Source organism: Corvus cornix, chromosome Z, assembly GCF_000738735.6.
Source record: "Corvus cornix cornix isolate S_Up_H32 chromosome Z, ASM73873v5, whole genome shotgun sequence".
NCBI lineage: Eukaryota > Metazoa > Chordata > Aves > Passeriformes > Corvidae > Corvus > Corvus cornix.
Genome location: NC_046357.1, coordinates 62,661,129 through 62,679,226, shown reverse-complemented (window position 1 = coordinate 62,679,226; position 18,098 = coordinate 62,661,129). Strand labels below are relative to the sequence as shown.

Here is an 18,098-nt window from a genome sequence, read left to right as displayed (position 1 = left end):
GCTAAGGGAAAGTGCTAAGCTGTTGTGGATAGTAAACATGGGACTGGGAACAGTTCCAAGTATGTTATTAGTAACTGGCTTTCAGTTACTTCTTCTTCTTGTTATTTAGCAAAGAGATATTCTAATAGCTAATTCTGAAAAATATGTCATTTTAATACCCAATAGTGAACAGAAAAATAAATCAAATACTAAATTATCATTAAATGAAAGGTCAGGAGAATAAAATACATTATTATGAACAGCAATCAGGATGATTAAAGGAATGGAATTGTTTTCATTCATCTGGAAAATGTTGAAAATTTTGTGGGGTGTAGATGACTACAAAATGATGTACAGTATAAAAAAAGTGGGACAATTTGTAATGACAAATTTACAAATTTGTGATGTCAAATTTTGTAAAGTGATCGTGACAAAAACATCAGCTGTCCACTCCAAAGTGACTGAAAGTGGTACTAGTTCATATGACAAGTGGTACTACTTGAACTCTTCTATCTCGTCAATACTATGAATCCAAAAGTTTTAAATAGTACAGGAAGTCAGCCACAGACAGCTGAATCCTGATAAATTGTGCAAGGAAGTATTATTGTGTCCTTGCCTAGTTTTCATACTCTGCACAGCTCTAATCTGTTGTTTAAAACTGCATTTTTTACTAGCTGGATCTTCGATGTATTGTGTTATGAAATGTCAGGATTACAGCAGAAGAATATAGACTTCCTTGAAAGTTGTTTGGAAGTGTAGGCTGAGAAAAGGAGCTCAGGAGTGTAAGAAGCAGAACGAGAAAAACAGGCAAAATCAAGGTCTGAAAGAAAAGATGAAGGTAGAAAGTAGTGTAATTGGTTTTGTGCTGGAATCCTTCATTCTATCAATAGTATTTTTTGCATAACATACTGAGAAAATGCATAATTTAATATATAGTCTCTTTTTATTTGTAAAGGTTGTTTGTGGGGTTTTTTTTTAATAATCAGTAGTTTGAAATCATTATTAAGTAAGTTTTTGTGGGAGAGATGATCCAGCAGACTAATGATGTTGCCAGATTATGCTACAGCTGCAGCTTTCAGGTGGTCAGGTTGCAGATGACTTGAACATTTACTGCCAGAGAGTTATCCTGGTTGGAGAACTAGTCTATGATCCATATAGTGCTGCAGCGGCCTCTTCTTTTTCCTTGGGCAGTGTGATAATATTCCTCTCCACTGGTTACATTTAGAGTGTTACCTTAAAAGTCCCTGACAAAATGATGTTTACACTGGGATCTTCCTTGATTAAAAATTGTAAAATGTTACCAAACTGGCAGACCTCCTTCTGCTTTGAATTGTTCTAAATGACTGTGCAAATGGAGTATATCAGTGAGTACAGTTTTAGGTATTGCTTATGGAAAAAAAAACTTGGAGATTTTTCCCAAGAAAGAAAGTGTGTCTTTACGTCTTCCACTGTCACCACTGTCCTACATTATCCTGCTGATTTTCTCGGTGTTCTTACTTTCAGCTTTTCTTACGGAATAAACAGTGGAGTTCCCACCTTTAATAGCAGTCTTGCATTAACTGTTGACACAGAAACCTCTGTAGAATATTTTAAGCAGAAAATTGATTGTTAAAAGTGGTTGTAGGTGACTTGGTCTTTGAAAAAAATGCTGGAAACTGGCTTTTTTCTGTTCGCAGGTGAGTGAAGCAGGTGTTCACAGGCCCCATGTTGGTGGAATCCATGGACGCAGTAATGATGGAGCTTACTCACTCGTACTAGCTGGGGGATTTGAAGATGAAGTGGTATGTCATTCATGCGAGCAATGGTCTTGCTGTTCTCCTGCATCAAATGTATCAATGTCTGTAAATATGCAGTTATATTTGTTGTTTAAAACTAATGTTTAGGCAGATGTGACTGTGGAAAAAAATAGCTACTACTGATAAATTAAGTAGTTCTTAGTATTTTGGAGAGAAAAATCTTAGCGAATCTTAAAGAATGCTTATGCTCAGATTTGCATTAAAGAAAAACATCAGTTACTGCTGGATTTGACATTGTTTAGGGTAGTTACATTTCAGTATACTTTTGGAGTTTAAATTGAGCGTAATATAAAATCTGATCGTGTAATTATATGCAAATAATACGCTTTATGTTCTGCTTTTGTCACGATTTAATTACATTCCAAACAGTATTTCTAAATATGTGATACATTTATTTTAATGCACAAGAATAAAAGATATGAATTACTTGATACTAGGAAGTTTTGAAAGTTCTTGGCTCCTGCTAATGAGCACTTTCAGAACTTCTTAGCAAAGTCTCACCGTCTTGTATTATGAGCACTAAATGTGCTGGGAAAGAATTCTAGTTTGGTGTTAACTTCTAAGTAGAGCAACAAAAGCAATTATGCTGCTAAACAAAACAGTAACTGCTTTCAGTTTTCATCTCCTGGTATTGACCAACATTTTTTTGTGAAGAGATTACTGTTTTCTTCCATTAAGTAATGTTTACACAAGGTCCATCCCTTCCTGCAGTTCCGGTTCATCAGGTGGAATTTTGAATCATGGATCAGGTGAAGGATAATGCAGTAAGCAACCTGGTTTTTTTAACACACGCGTAACTATCAAACACAAGAAAAAGGGCAATGAAGAAAAAAAAAAGCATATGAATGAAATAGCATTAGAATGTAACATATTCTTTGCCAACAGCATCTACCAGCTGCTGCTGCTGCTGCTGCAGAGTATTGCCTCTGAAGGAGTGTGTGTCTCTATTTGAACAAGTGGCATGAGGAGGTACTTGGTGTTTGGATATGGTGTCCTTAGCGTCTATCCTGGGCCAAGCTCGTGGACCCTAAGAACACTGTTGCACAGTAGTTGTATCTGCTATGCTGGGATGCTGCAGACTCCTGTTTTATTCTTTTTAGTGATACTGATGTCCCCTTATTTCTGAGGTGGTAATTATTCAATTCAAAATATTTACTGAGCTTAACTGGATTCTTTGCATGTCTTTTCAGTTCACCTAAGTGATGTTGTGACTGTGGTTTTGTAGACACCTAAGTACTGTCATAGTCTGAAAGACATAAATAATTTTGAAAAGGCATAGTAGGAGAGAAGTGTTGCAGAAAATTCCCTAAAAACTTATATGAATGTCAGTGTTTTTCTGTTTTCTAAACTAATAATACAAGGGATTTTTTTTCCCAGTTACACTATTGAAATTAGTTTTTATTCTCTTCTTCTTTCACATGCCAGATTTTATTTTCCAATTTACTTTAATTTTTCCTGGTTTTTTGGAAAAGGTTGAGATTAAATTCCTGTAAGAATATACACAGAAAAATCGAGTTTTGTACTTTTAAGTATCCTGAGCACAGTATCTAATCAACTTGAGAAGTGAAACTTTTAAATAAAAGATACAGGTAAAAATCTCTGCTAACATCTATTCATTTTATTGTGTGAGTACCAAAAAGAGAGATGACTCTTACTTGAATTTCAATGGTACAACAAAAGTACTTGTGTGTCAGTTTTTATAAAAGTGAGAAATAAATTCATTTTGGAGGAGTGTTATACTGTATGCTTATAAACTTTATGTACTATTTATGCACACCGATGGTGTGTGCCATCTTAATGTGCTTCTTATTGCTTTAAATCAACAAAGCCACACTCAGGTAAAGTAATTGCAAAAATACATTGCAGGAAACAGAGTTCACTGTCTAGCTTTCAGATCATGACATTTTTATGCCATGCCTTTAGAAACTTAAAATACTGGAGACCCAGAATTATCTCCAGTTTTGCTGAATTTGGGATGTTCTGGATGTATTGGAGTGCTCCTTAATAACAAGTTTTATCAGTTCTGTCAGATGTACCCTCAAGATTGAGAACAGGTACAGTCATAGCTAACAAAATGAGCAGTGGGTGAAATTGTTTTGCACATGAAGCTTTATCCTCATTTCTAATTACATGCATATAAAATATTTGCACATTAATCTCTCTCCTGAAAATGTGTAACTTTGAATTCTAGTGACGCATTACATAGCTTACCCATAGTTAGCTTTTTTTTTGAATATGTTAATATTGCTGATCTCCTGGTATTGTTTTGATAGTAATAATAGGAACATTAGCTGAAGAAATTGAGAAGTCTTTTAGTAATTTGTAATTTAAGAATTGTTTCAGAGCAGACTAACATTTAAAGACTAGATACTGGACATTAGCACTGATTGTGCAATCACAGAGTTCATGATGAACGTATGCTGATTTGTCTGTTCATTAAATCAAGCAGCTGGAGAAGTCTAACTTCCATGTTGAAAACTTGGCCTCTTATTTTGTGTCCCTGTTTTTATGTATCAGGTTGAAACTGCTGCTTATTGTCAAAAGTTTCAAGATTCATGTTTCTGCTGGGTAGAGGTAGTGTTGTAAAGATGGTAAATTAATTGTGTGGTGTGCTCTAATTTAATCCAAACAAAAATTGTTTCTTCTGTAAGTGTTGTTGCACATAGAATCATATGGGAAATCTTGAACTGAGATTCAGAATCTCTTTGGAGAATAATACTTGGTGTGAGCAGTTGCATCCTCTCATAAAAGATTCTGAGACGATAATGACTCTAATGACTCAAAAGGGACCCCAAGCAATATAGTCATTGTTTAGGTTTGTTGATATTTTATACCAAACCCATTCAGTGCCTGGAATGTAGCATTCACAAACCACTTAATGAAATTAATGTCTAATACAAAATGCATGTCTTTTAGATTTTCCATGTGTTACTTTAACTATAATTATAGTAGGCTAATTAAATTAGTCATACAGATTGCAGGATTTTTTTCCCTCAAAAAGCCAATCAATTTTGGATCTCCACCCAAGAGCCAAAGATTACGGTAATTAAAAAATGCTGCATCTAAGAGCTGTTGTATCTCCTAAGTAAACTCCTGCTACAGGAAAGTGTCTTTGACCTGAAAAGGCTCTCTGTCTTTGGTGAACCTGGTTCAAAATCAGAACAGATTTTTAATGGAATGAAAGATAATTAATCCACACTGAGTAGCCTGAATTGTTTACATATTTATGTTCGTTTTAAAAGCCTGGTAATCCGCCATTTTTGGACACTACATGGAAAGGAGTAAGAAAAACCTCAGAAAGGAATTCACATACAGTGGTTAACTAGGACCTTGATTTTTTAAGATGTTGCCCTGCATCCATCACCAGTTAGCCACCTTCTGCTGTTTCCTGCATTGAAGCTGACTTTCTTACTGTTCAGATATGTAGATTAGTCAACACTAAAATGGTGAAATGTTTTCATTGTGGTGGAATGTGCCATGACACTGCCAGGTTCTTGCTGTCAGGGGCGATTCTGAGGAAGACTCAGAAAGAAAAATTATGATGTATTCAGGCTCTGCACTTAATGCAAGGGATTTTTATTGATTTACAAATGAAATTTGTAGTTTAGCCCTTCCTTTTCAATTGGCACCTTTTACTGCAGTGTTAAACCATGAAATTTTCAAAAATAAATCACACAGTGGGCAGATAGACCAATTCTCTCAGCACTTTATGCATACAGAGTTTAATGGAGATGAATGATGACATGATTCGGTTTCAGATATCCCTACTGCTAGGGAAAGAAAATGCTTTCAAAGGTAATTGCTTGATAGTTAATATTTGACTTGGATTTAATAACTTCCTTTAAAAAGGTTTAGTGCTTTTTTATTTTCCTTTATCATATAATCAAACTCAGCTTTTATTCATTACATTTTGCTGAGGTCAAGCTGATGTGGGATTGATGAAGTGATGATATTTGGGGATTTCTTGTATCAAGAAAGCCAATAAGACATTTTTTTGTTGTTCAGACTGAGGGTTGGAACTCATCTAGAAAATCTGATTGAGTTTGTAATATCCTATTACTGAGAAATACAATTTTTGCTTTATCTGTTGGAACCAAACTTTGAAATCTGAGCATAATAGCAGAGGTGTTAATGGAAAGAGAAAATGATTGAGAGCTCTCTTGAGATAGTTGATATTCTAGTAACTTGAAGTAGCTAATGTGCCTGTCAGCTGGTGCATAAAAGCAATCCATAGAAATAATGTGGTCAAATGATTCAATGGAATTCAAAATCTTGCTTTTTTCATTCTACATTATTTCTTTGTTAGACTTAAAACTGATTATATAACAACAGTGGATAGTGGAGTATGATTTATTACAACTGACTGTCTGTACTGGCTGTCTGAGGCTGACTGGCTTGTAGTACTAGAGCTTCAGGCTTGTCTTCCACTCACGCACCTCAGTATGAGATACTGGGTCAATGCTACTGTGGCTGAAGTTCATTTGATCTCTCATATGATCAAAGTTTGCAAACAGGATAGTTAAGAAATAACTTTATGGACACAACATAAGAAAAAAGGGCATACAAAAGGTGTTAAGAGAAGACAGGATGACAAAATACTTACTAGCTCTTGAAAGTTCCAAGGAAGTGGAATTAAGCTCTGGAAAGCAGAAGAGAAATGGCAGAAATACATATTTTAAGGTAAGAAAATGGGGAGAATGTAGGAAGAAGGGAAGGGAAAAGATAAAATTGTTTTGATAGGCTTTTTGACAGCTATTTTGTTTGTCCAAGAAGAACATACAGACATCAGTAATTCCTTTTGCCATATGTTTTCTTTAACTGTTTGAAGCATTGTCTTCAGTTCTGCTTTCTGATCCTCTTGAGACAAAAATAGCTTTACCAGTCTCATACTGGCTCTCAGTTGAAAGTTGTTGTAGGTGGTAGGAAGATCCTGTATTATCTATAGATAGAACTCAGAGCTGTTGAGAAACTGTTTTAGTGAGTCATTACTCTCCAGTCATCCCAAATAATAAGCTGTGAATATTCTTGTCGTACTTCACTTCAAAAGTAAAACACCATAAGCCCTATGGAAGTAGGTACTCTAGGTCTCCCATGAAGTCTCTGGAGTACCAGTGTCCCTGTTTCATTTCTGCTTGTCATGGGCACATTCATATCCACCTTTATTCCATTCTTTAGACACTGGGTCTGTGCATCACTTACTCTTGCCATTTTTGATTTTCTTCTCTACAAGCACTTTTGAGTTCTTCTGAGCTTTCTTCCTCTCCTGTTTGAGAGTTGCTCTTATATCAGAGATTATATCAAATGTCCTCCCATTTCTCTTCATCCAGCTCAGATCAATGACAAGATCTCTGTCATTTTCCTTCAGATCTAGAAACTGTGTGTTTGTTCCCTGAAATCTCTTTTTTGTTTTTTTTTTTGTAATGTATCTGATATGAAGTAAAAGAGTATAGTTCATCTAGAGAATAAAGCAGCAGTGAGTCTTCCGTACGTTGGAGGATGTTGAAAGATCCTTGTAACTTGACCTGTGACATTTATGTTCCATAGTAATTCCTTTTATCCTCCATTTTCCTTCCCCTGCATTTCCAGTTGCTTATTTATGCATAGAACACTTTGATAATTAAAGAAAAGCAAATGTAACCTATGAAGTGCGGGATATGTTCAGGAGGTGAGCATGTATGCATAGCCTTCTATCCATAGTATCTCTTCAAGCACAGTGTTTTCAGTTTGCCTGTGGTTAGACTACCACCAGAGAACCACTTGGTCTTTCTCTGAAGATGCTGGAAGTTTGTTGGTTTTAGGCCATTTGCATTTAACCATTTTCCATAGAAGTGTATGGAAGTAGGAATTCTGTTGCCTTTATGCATTCTCTCTTGAGTTTTTTTGTCTTAAGTCTGTAGCAATTTGTCCTTGATTTATGTCTTTCTGTTATGCCAGAAAATAAAAGTCTATTCCATACTTTCTTCTCGTGAAGATGTATCAACAACCTGGTAGTTGATAAACAGAAGTTTGTCAAGAACCTGTCCTGTCTTGTAAATAGTTTTCCCCCTCTTGCTTTCATATGAAGTGTTTCTGTCTTTCTTGGATTTTTTCACATTCTTATATATATGTCATATCAGTATTTATCTCAAAATTACGTTCTAAGAAGAGAGAAAAAAATCACCTTCTGATTTCAGTTTATTTCTGCTTGTATATCAAAAAGTGCCTTAACAGTCCCTCCCCACCCTGCCACATAATCAACATGTGTGTGTTTCTTTCTTTGTTAGAAAACGCAGGCTATTCTGGATTCATGACCTTCCAAGATATGTTTCCCTGTTTTTCTGAACTTGTGACAAGCTTCTTATTCATTGTCAAAATGCAATTTGTTTGATTGGTTGTGATACATCAAGCAAATCCATCCTTGTTCATATTATTATCAGGATCATCTTTGCGTGATCTGTGCATTGCGTTTGCCTTGACAGTCACTGAAAAATGAAACATACTCTGTGATTAATTCCAATTCTGTGATACTTTATTTTATACAATTTATTTTACATACTTTCTTAGTAAATGGTTCTTGTCTGGTTGGCCTTTTAAAGTTGTTTCTTATACTGTCTTTAATAGAAATTCATTCTATTTCTGTTGGTTTTTAGAGATTTATTTAGTAGAGTAAGTAGACTGTTTTAAGAAAGCAGATACCAAAGTTTATACATGTCTTTGCTAGGTTTTGAGTATACTTTTTAACTTCATAGCACTTGTATTTATTATGTGCAGATAACTGCAGCTGAGTTTCTGTTAGGTTTTCCCTACACAAAATAAAATGAACCTAATTTCTATAATTATCTATGGCCTTGTTCAACCAGCATTTCTCTTTCTAACTTTCTCTTTTTCTGCTGTTGTCAGTCCTGAAATATATGTAACAGTCTTGCACTGGATCCTAAAAAATGTCAGACTTTTAATAGTGGTAAGAAGTGGACTGAATTTTATTACTGCATAGATGTTCCGAATTTTGCTTTAAATATTCATTTAGATATTATTTTCCTATTAAATGTTTATCTTCCACAATTGCTACATGCTTTGTACCCAGTATGCATTTCCAAAGAAATAACGCATTAAATATATATGTAATGTGTATATTTATGTATTTCTGGAAATACATGAATTTCCCAGGAGTAATATGAAATTCTGTGACAGACTTTGTCCAGGAAGTAGAAATACAGGCTTTACTTAAGTGTATTTAGATTTTGACAGTTTTCACAGCTCATGGTAAAAGATTTTATCAACCTTCTTTCAATTTCATGAAAATTCTACATAGGAACTATAGTACAGAATTATTTTAACTTACAAAATATGAATCTAAATTATTTTAAACTCTCACTGATTCGGAAGAGTTGGGATTAGTATTTCACTAAAGCACCTGCCTTGTACATAAGGCAGCACTGTATGTATGTATCAGCACTAAGCTCCTTGCACAAGCTGAAGTGGCTGACATGATTCATCCAAGGTATTTACTGTGTATTTTAGAAACATGATGTTCTTGTAAACTCAATGAAAGCTCAAGAGCAAGTAACCACTTGCTAGAATATGTTCTCTTCCTCAGATTTTTTTCTCAAAATAGCTTTATAAAAAATGCAAAAGTAGCAGTTTTTAAGGCAGGCAGTTTTTCAATCAGAATTTTTTGGGAAAGTGGTTACATCTAGAGCAGTAGTTTTGTGCTGGCACAGCTGCTGTAGGACGGTGATATTGAAATTGAAAACATGTCTTTCATGCCTTGGATTACAGTTTTTCTCTGAGTAAATAGAACAAATAAAGTTGCTTTTTTTTTTTTTTTTTTTTTTTTTTTTTTTTTTAATTGAGTTACTTTACTTTAGAGCGTTAAACCAAAGGATAATCTTCTTGCACAGGATCGAGGAGATGAATTCACTTACACTGGGAGTGGAGGTAGAGATCTTTCTGGCAATAAAAGAATTGGAGAACATTCATTTGATCAGACATTAACGCACATGAATAGGTAAGTTTTGAAGATAAAATTTAAAAGTATTCCAAAACAAAAAGTTGGGTTGTAGTGCTTTAATTTAAAACCAATGTTTTGCTGTATTTTTTCACTCCTGTACATGCTGTGTTTGTAAACAGCAATGCCTCTTGCTACTAAGAGGCATTTTATCAAGCATTATAAAGTTTTGTTGCTTTAAGGAACATGCATCTCAGTGAAATACATTGCTGAATTGCTGCTGCAGCTCACAGTCATGCCTCTGGTTGAAATTGTTCTGCAGTCACCCTCAGAAGACTCTGTTTTAATTAAGTGAGAAGTTTGTCAAAGCTCTTGAGCAGAAGTTTTCTAATTCTGGGTGTTTTGTTTTTTAAGTTTCTCCAGTGGGTAAATCAGTTATGAATTTAAGTAGGAAGAAAGCGTTTTCGTTTTCCCATGATAAAAGAAATATTTTCTGTTTTGTTAGCCCTTTCTTCCGTCATATTGTTCTATGAAGAGCAAGGAATTAGGGTGCTGCTTTATCAAAACAGGTACTTGAAAGAGAACATACATCCAGAGGAAGAATTAGACATCTGCCTGAAGTGTTTTTCCATCCTCCAAAAGCCTGCCTGAACAAAGAGTACTCCATCCTTTTCTGTTCCTAAGAGCATAATCTATTACACAACTGACCTCTGAACACCTGTGGGATGCTGAGAGTCACTGAGAACTTTTGTTTGCCAGGTCTGCATTTAGACACGTTCTGCTGCTCTCAGACTGGCTGGAGAGGGATTCTTTCAAGCTGTCTAGAGGAGAAAGAGGAAAAGCCTGACTTGGCTGCTGAGACAGGGAGGGGGAGGGGGTATGTGATGCAAACATGAACAAGAACAAGGAGGGAAGAAAGAGGGAAGTAGATTTAAGCAGTAGCTTTACAAGCAGATTTAGTGAATAGAGCAAAGTTGTTTTGGGACACAGAATTAAAGGCTGGACTCCTTAGTGACAGACAGCCTTTCTCTTAGCAAATGAGAAATCCAGAGGCAAAACTACTTAGCTTTGAAGACGTTAGGGTACGTGGAGTAACAACATGCTGCTCTCATTTGGTGAGCTTGATACAAGTTCTCAAGCACTTTGATTCAGAATATTATGATGATTCTGTGTAGTTGAATCTGTGTTGGTTTTGCTTGTCCAGATAGTTTTACAAGGTTTGGTTTTAAATGGGAAACATTTTTAATGTTGGCGTAGTGTTCCTGTCTCTTACTGTTCTCTACAATGTGGAGAACTTGTACCATGTCTGTTTATAACCCTTATTATTTCTTCTGTTTTGAGTTCCGTAATTTGAGTTGTGGCTGATTCTGAAGGGTTTTCAATCCCTTCAAGTCAGGCTGTGGTAGTAGAAATACTGTTTCTTACTGGCGACTTGGTCATACTGTCTTGCTCCAGGTTTCTAGAAGAGGGTCTTCATGGCTAAAGGAGTTTGCTTGTCCTTAAATTAGGTACTATGATTCTAAGTCCTTCTCTAACACCTTCTGAGGTATTTTATGTATCATGTGAGAGTGGAATGGTACTTAGAGCTTTTTTGAATGGTAATTGTGTACTTTTTTGTCTATATGTTTTTCATCATATTCATTACTTTTGTGTACACACTTAAAAAGCCTGTATTGATGCAGGATAGCAATGGGGAAAGCTTGCCTTTTGTTATAATTTTAATTTCCTCAATGCTATTTAGGAAAGGATTATTTTTAAAAATGAAGACTATTAAGTCTAAAAGGATTGGTTTGTTTTATCTGGAAATTTCAGATGAGTTTTCATCTGGAACCTAGATAATAAAATATTTAGTGTTGCCATCTTTTTTTCATGCCATGCATTATAGCATGGATCTCATTTCTTCCATCAGTTCTGCTAAAAAACATACTGAAGAAGCTTACGCTCTTGATAAAGCAAAATTAGGCAAGGGAAACACATACAACTTAATTATGTTAACTCTTAAACTCTGTTTGGTGAAGCAATCTATCTTATGAAGAATTTAAATGTCTTTCTAGGGCATTGGCCCTTAACTGTGATGCCCCACTGGATGACAAAAATGGAGCAGAGTCAAAGAATTGGAGAGCTGGTAAACCAGTCAGAGTAGTGCGCAGTTCAAAAGGACGGCGGATCAGCAAGTATGCCCCAGAGGAGGGCAACAGATACGATGGCATTTACAAGGTATTTTGAGCCCTACAACGTGAAATTTCTCTTAGTCTGTTTTAAAAAGCCTCATATGCATTAGTCTGCAAATACTTCATTATTACTTGAAAGAAGTAGTTATTTTTTCTTTACTATAGCTTTTTAGTTTATTTTGCAAAGTGAGCCAAACAGAAATTACTTAGAGCAATGATAATAGAACATAATCTGTAATGGGATATATAAGGTTGAATTTGTAAGTTGCTTGCATGTGCTTATCAAGTTAAATTCATCCCTGAAATCAGATAATTTCATTATTTCTTCAGTCCTTCCAACTATATCGTAGTCTTTTGTTCGTTTAAAGACTTCTTGGTTTCTGAAACAAAGGAGTGTGCCTTTTAAGAGCACCATATTTGTAAAAAATACAAAAATTTCACAGCTGAGAAAAGAACTGCTGTATATAATAATAATAATGTATAAATCATTATTCTCATTTCTTCTTGAGCAATTAAAGTATAATGTTCATGTGTTTGGCTTGTGATAAAATAATGGCAGTAATTTTATATTGTTCTTTAGGTGGTGAAGTATTGGCCAGAAATTGGAAAATGTGGATTTTTAGTTTGGCGCTATCTTCTGAGAAGAGATGACGTTGAGCCTGCACCTTGGACTTCAGAAGGAATGGAGCGGTCAAAGAAGCTGGGTCTAAGTGTACAGGTTGGTATCAGGATTTGGACAGTTGTTTTCATTCTTAGTTCCAGTAAACAAATTCCAAAGAAAGAAATCAGTTAAATTAAAGCTCCCTCTCTTCCCTTGTACTTCACTGTGGCAGCTTTTAATACTAAAAACCACTGCAGATTATATGCAAATTGAAAGAATCCTGTGATAGTGACACAGCAGAAGGAACTGCGAATGAAGCTTTCTGCCCTAGCAGTAAATTGGTTTGCATATATGGACTGGAAAATCAGAATTTGTGTCCAGTTTTGTGACTCTTAGGCTGGAACAAATTTTTCTGCAGGTGACTAGAGTCACCTAGAATCAGAGAAACCAAAACAACTGTGCATTTTTATGTATTTCTCTCTTCATGTGACTGAGAATTTGTATACATAGTGTATCTTAGGTACAGAAATAGGCTGATGCATGAAAATTTTGGCATTGCAGAAACCATGAAAGATGGAAAGAATTAACATCTATTCCTGGCAAGGTAATGGTATATCTTACAGCATACCATCATCTGCCTGATTTGTATCGTTTGTAAGCACACAGGTGCAGATACACTGTTTAATACAGCTGAGTATGGATTAGATTCTTTGACTTGACTATGCTTTTTTTAATGGTGGATACTAATTTAAATGTTTTCTCCATCATACAGGATTTTAAAATTTTTTTGTAATTATTTTACTAGGTTGTCATAGGGATCTAAAGTCTTTTAGAAGTTAATCTTTTTGGTATTTGGTTATTCCTGTATGCCAGTGGTTTTTGTTTAAAATCTGTGCTTTTTAATTTTAGTATCCAGAAGGTTATTTGGAAGCCATGGCTAGCAAGGAGAAGAAAGATAAGGTTAAAAAGCAAACTGTGAAACAGGAGCCAACCAGCCAAAGTAATGGAAACCAGAAAAGGACAATTGATGATGGTATTTCTTTTTTGCTTTTTTAGCATTTGTCAGCAAAATCTGTCACATTATTTCTAAGCCATGAAATCTTTGTGGAAGTGTGAAGTTGTTTGTAGTACTAATGTAAATTGATAAGCACATGATCTTTAATTATGTAGCAGTGTAGGGGTCTTAATCCTTTTTACTGCTCCTAATGTGTTTTTTTCTCTTAAGCTCTGCAAAAAAAATGAACATTCTTCTGTGCAGCTGTGCGCTGCAATCCAAAACAATGCTGAACAGTATGAACTGGAGTAGGAATTTGCTTGCTGCAAATCCATGTTGCAATCCATGTTAATCCAGGTTTCCTCCTAGAAACAGTTCTGTCTTCTGTTAGTTCAGACTAACACTGTTGTTACTGTGTCTGATGGTCACAATCTTAAGCAGGTATAGAGGAACCTACGAATACACCCAAAGCCATGAGGATGGGAGATGGAGGGAAAGGAGAAGCTTTCCAGCTGACCCAAGAGCAGCAATGGCTGATTAGAGAAGACTGCATGAACCAGAAGCTGTGGGATGAAGTACTTGCTTCTCTTAAGGAAGGACCAGTATGTTTGTTGCATGCATAATTTTTATTGTTTGCCTTTTCTTTATGTTATTAGGAGAAATCTTGAGTCCCTCTTAAAACCTCATTTGCTTGTTGAACTTATGCAAAATGTAGACTGTCTAGCATTACTTTTACTTGTAAGACGTATATTTCAAGAAAATAAGCCTCATCTGTGCAGTTTGCGTTTGAGGGATGGGTTCATGCCTCCATAATAGAGATCTTTTCTTGCTCAAAAAACACTTTGAAGTTAAAAGTGGATTTTAGTTTATTTTCATTTTTGAAGAGAGCATGTTTTCTCTGAAATACTGAATGTATTTTTATGCTGTGCTAATGTCAGAAATCAGACATGAAGAAAGATGGTTGTAGTCACTACGTTTTGTTTAGGCAGAAAATAATTTTATGTCAGGTTCCCCAGGGACATATGCCCCATTCCTCAAAGCGTTCAAGGCCAGGCTGGATGGGACCCTGAGCCACCTGGTCGAGTGGAAGATTCCCCATGGCATGGGGATTGAAATAGGTGTTGTTGAAGGCCCCTTCCAACCCAAACTGTTCTCTGATTATATGATTCTTTGATTTGTAAAAGAGCAGGGAAATTAAGCCATTAAAGACATGCTTCCTGATTACTACTAGAAAGCTGTTCTCAGAGATATCAAGGACTTAAGAACTTCTGGAAGTATATAATTTTTATGTAGTAAGTGGCATTTACTAGAACTATAATAGAGTTTGTCTCTTTTATTCCTTTGCCCTACATTAGAATTTTCTGAAGAAACTGGAACAATCCTTTATGTGTGTCTGCTGCCAGGAGTTGGTTTACCAGCCAGTGACAACAGAGTGCCTCCACAACGTTTGTAAAGTAAGAATAAACTGCCTTGCTCTGGGCTGTTTTCTTGGTTCTGAGACTGCAGTCACCAAAGCCATATGCATTTTAGAAAGACAGTAATAATTGCATAACATTCTGAGCAAAAACAAGCAACAAGTTTCCATTCAGTGTTTGCTGTGTAAACACTTTAATTTTGTGTAATGAAGAGTGGAAGTATGTTTCATATAGTTCCTGATAGACGTAATGAGTGAGGTTTACCATTGCTGTCATGCCTTTGTGATCAGTGGAGGTGCTCTAGGAATTGGTTAGGCCCACAGGTTAGATTTTGGCACAGTATCAGTGATTTAATTATACATCCTTAAGAAATAAAACCAGATTTTATGATTTTATAACTCTCTGTTAAAGAGTTGTGAAAGGCTGGTGATGCCATGAAGATTTTTCGCCTTTTCTTTTACACCCCTGTTATACCTTTTTACAACTTCTGTATTCTTAGTGCTTTTTGCCTACATTCTTGGACTTGTTAGTTCAGCTAGAAGACTAAACATTTTAGAAGCCTCATAGTTAGGGATCAGTGTGCCCCAGACCCCAAGGTCCTCTCCAGAACACATTCTATAAACTAAGATAGAACCATCCAGGGGAAGGCTCCTTGGGGAGGGGGGCTCACTTGAGCCTCTCATTGGGGAATCTTTGATAGATATGCTAATTAGTAAAGATCTATAATGTGATACCAGATCTTTTGGGGTGGGCATTGCGGTGTGTATTTTGGTACATTTGACCTGGACGTGTGCACCTAAGGATCCTTAAAATAAATACCAAGGTAAAATCCCCTTTCCCCTTCTAACCATGTTTGACTCTTGATTTTAAGACCAGGAAAAGGCATCAGTGGAGGGTAAATACCCTAGAAAATTATTTGGGCTCCTTCAGAGAAAGTTACGTTATCTTGTTATTCTTGGCATTGTCCATGTTTGGTAGGAGGGCCACAGAAGTCAGTACATTACTCATGCGTCTTAAAATCATGGTCATCTGGATATAATGTAAGGAGCTTGGAATCAAATCTGGACCAGAGTTAATTTTGTAGCACTGGTGTGTACAGATTCATGATCTAAATTGTGCATATTTGAATGGTGCCAGCTGTACCTAGTATTTCTGCCTGAGACTCTAAAAGGACTCAAGCTATTATCATCCTAGTATAGTATTCGGTAATGATAGGCTGCTGTTCAAGAAGATTCCACTCCAGTAAGAATCAGGGTGTTCTTATGTGTGGCCTGCACACAAAGATTATGTCTCCTTGAAAAACAAGAAATATTATGAAGGAGTTAGTATTTAGAATTATGGAAGTTGGAAAACCATGGAAAAAGAAGAGAAAGCTGAATGGCAGCAAACCCAGAAAGCACCATATTTGAAGATGTCAGTAAATATTTGAGGATACAATATAACATCCAGTTAAAGTTGTAAGGAATAGTTTGATAGTAAGCTGCTGTTGCTGTTCGGACACAGATCTGCTCTGACAAATTTACGATGCTCACTCAGGAGTCTGCAGTAACGTAGTAAGGATGACAGCACAGATGCTAATGTGTTAGAGATTATATTATCCTACAAATATCTGTAAGGCTTAACTGAATCTATTCTGATGAGGTAGATGGAGATTGTTACATAAACAGTATACATGGTATATTCACCTTCCTCTTGAAATGAAGGTCTGGAAAACTATAGCAATCCGTGAAGCTATAAGGAAGCTAAAGACTGGCTGTGACTTACAGGAAGGCATTAGTGGAAATGAAGGGGAAACCTCATTAGTGATTTAATTCCACCCAAGCACAGTGTTTCCCTCCCCAGCACAGAGAAGAGTTCCTTTGCTAGGACATTTTAGTCACAGGCAGAGTCAGGCATCAGAGGGCTTGGCAAAGACTTCCTTTTTTCTGGTAGTACAGCAGATTGTGCCTTCGGTTTACAGTGATTCCTTACTTTTTGCTGGTTAAGCTGTCAGTCTAAAACGAAGTTGTCACAATTTACTTCTCTGTCTTTGTGTGTCCTAGAGTTGTTTACAGCGCTCCTTCAGAGCCGAAGTGTTCACCTGCCCTGCCTGCCGCTATGACCTGGGGAAGGGCTACACCATGGCTCCCAACAAGGTCCTGCAGACACTACTGGACCAGTTCTTTCCTGGTTACAGTAAAGGACGATGATGTGCTCAGACCCTTCTGTACTTCTCGCAGTGACTTTATAGAGAGTAAAGGGGGATAAACATGGGAAAGTCAGCAGTGGACCAGCCTGCTTGATGGGACTCAATATATTGTCACATTTTGAAGCAGCTAACCCTCTTCCCCTCATAGCCATTTTTGGTGTTGTGAGAACTCTAATTCTCAGCTGTCTTTTAACATCAAGGGTAGTTTTGGCCAGTTAACAAATAGTTTTTAAAGAAGAAAAAAAAAAAAAAAGAAAAAAAAAAAAGAAAAGAAAAGCCTCAGCTCTTACTGGCCTAGCTGATGCTTAATTTATGATTTGTTTTTTTTGTAACTACCTCAGGACAGAGGAAAGTAAATTGTGTCAAACAATGAAACAATGTTGGGGATGAAAAAAAGTTAGTGATGTTTTAGCTACACACTGCCTCCTGAATATTAGTTGTGCCTGGTCCATGTGGTTTGATTTACAAAAAAAAAAAAGAACCCAGTAACAAAACACAAACCAAAAGAAAAACCCACAAAAAACCAGGAAAAAGAAACAGATTCAGCACTTAAGCCATTTGGATTAAACAGTAAATTTTGTGGTGTGCATAATCCCTTTTTTGTCTTTTTCTTCTATTATGCTGTATTTTTTTGCAAGAACAGGCTGATTTTTAGTCTATTTTTGTGAGCTTCATTGTGCTTTTCTTGTATCTTATGCAAGTTGACTACTAATGACTAATGAGAACAATATGCATTGTTGCTGCATTAGTGTAAAGTGATCTGTGTTTTTTGCACTTAAAGAGGGTATTCAAGACACTCTAGTTGTGTAAAAAATAGTTCATATAAAAAAAGCCACTTCTGTATTAGTTAAACTGTATGCTTTTAGTAGGTCTTGTATCAGTGGCAATACATCTACACAGCATTAAAGGCAGTGCTAGCTTGGAGAGGGTTCAAATCGCTTCATATTGTGATCTGAAATTTTATATACAATATATTCCCCCCCTGCCCCCCAAATATACCTTATTAAATATTTTATGATTCAGAAAA

At 36.1% G+C, this 18,098-nt stretch overlaps 1 protein-coding gene across 5 annotated transcripts in view; it reads left to right on the top strand.

Moving 5' to 3' along the window:
- The window catches only part of UHRF2 (ubiquitin like with PHD and ring finger domains 2), an 80,402-nt gene extending 62,304 nt beyond the window's left edge, over positions 1-18,098 (top strand). For 2 of the 5 annotated variants that reach the window (XM_039567422.1, XM_039567418.1), the window contains 8 exons: positions 1,656-1,760; positions 9,623-9,762; positions 11,757-11,919; positions 12,454-12,591; positions 13,384-13,507; positions 13,907-14,070; positions 14,824-14,922; positions 16,926-18,098. In XM_039567422.1, the coding sequence (XP_039423356.1) occupies positions 1,656-1,760; positions 9,623-9,762; positions 11,757-11,919; positions 12,454-12,591; positions 13,384-13,507; positions 13,907-14,070; positions 14,824-14,922; positions 16,926-17,072 (1,080 nt within the window). In that variant the 3' untranslated portion in view covers positions 17,073-18,098. The remainder of the gene's footprint in view (positions 1-1,655; positions 1,761-9,622; positions 9,763-11,756; positions 11,920-12,453; positions 12,592-13,383; positions 13,508-13,906; positions 14,071-14,823; positions 14,923-16,925) is intronic. The other 3 variants (XM_039567419.1, XM_039567421.1, XM_039567420.1) reach the window with 3 other exon arrangements.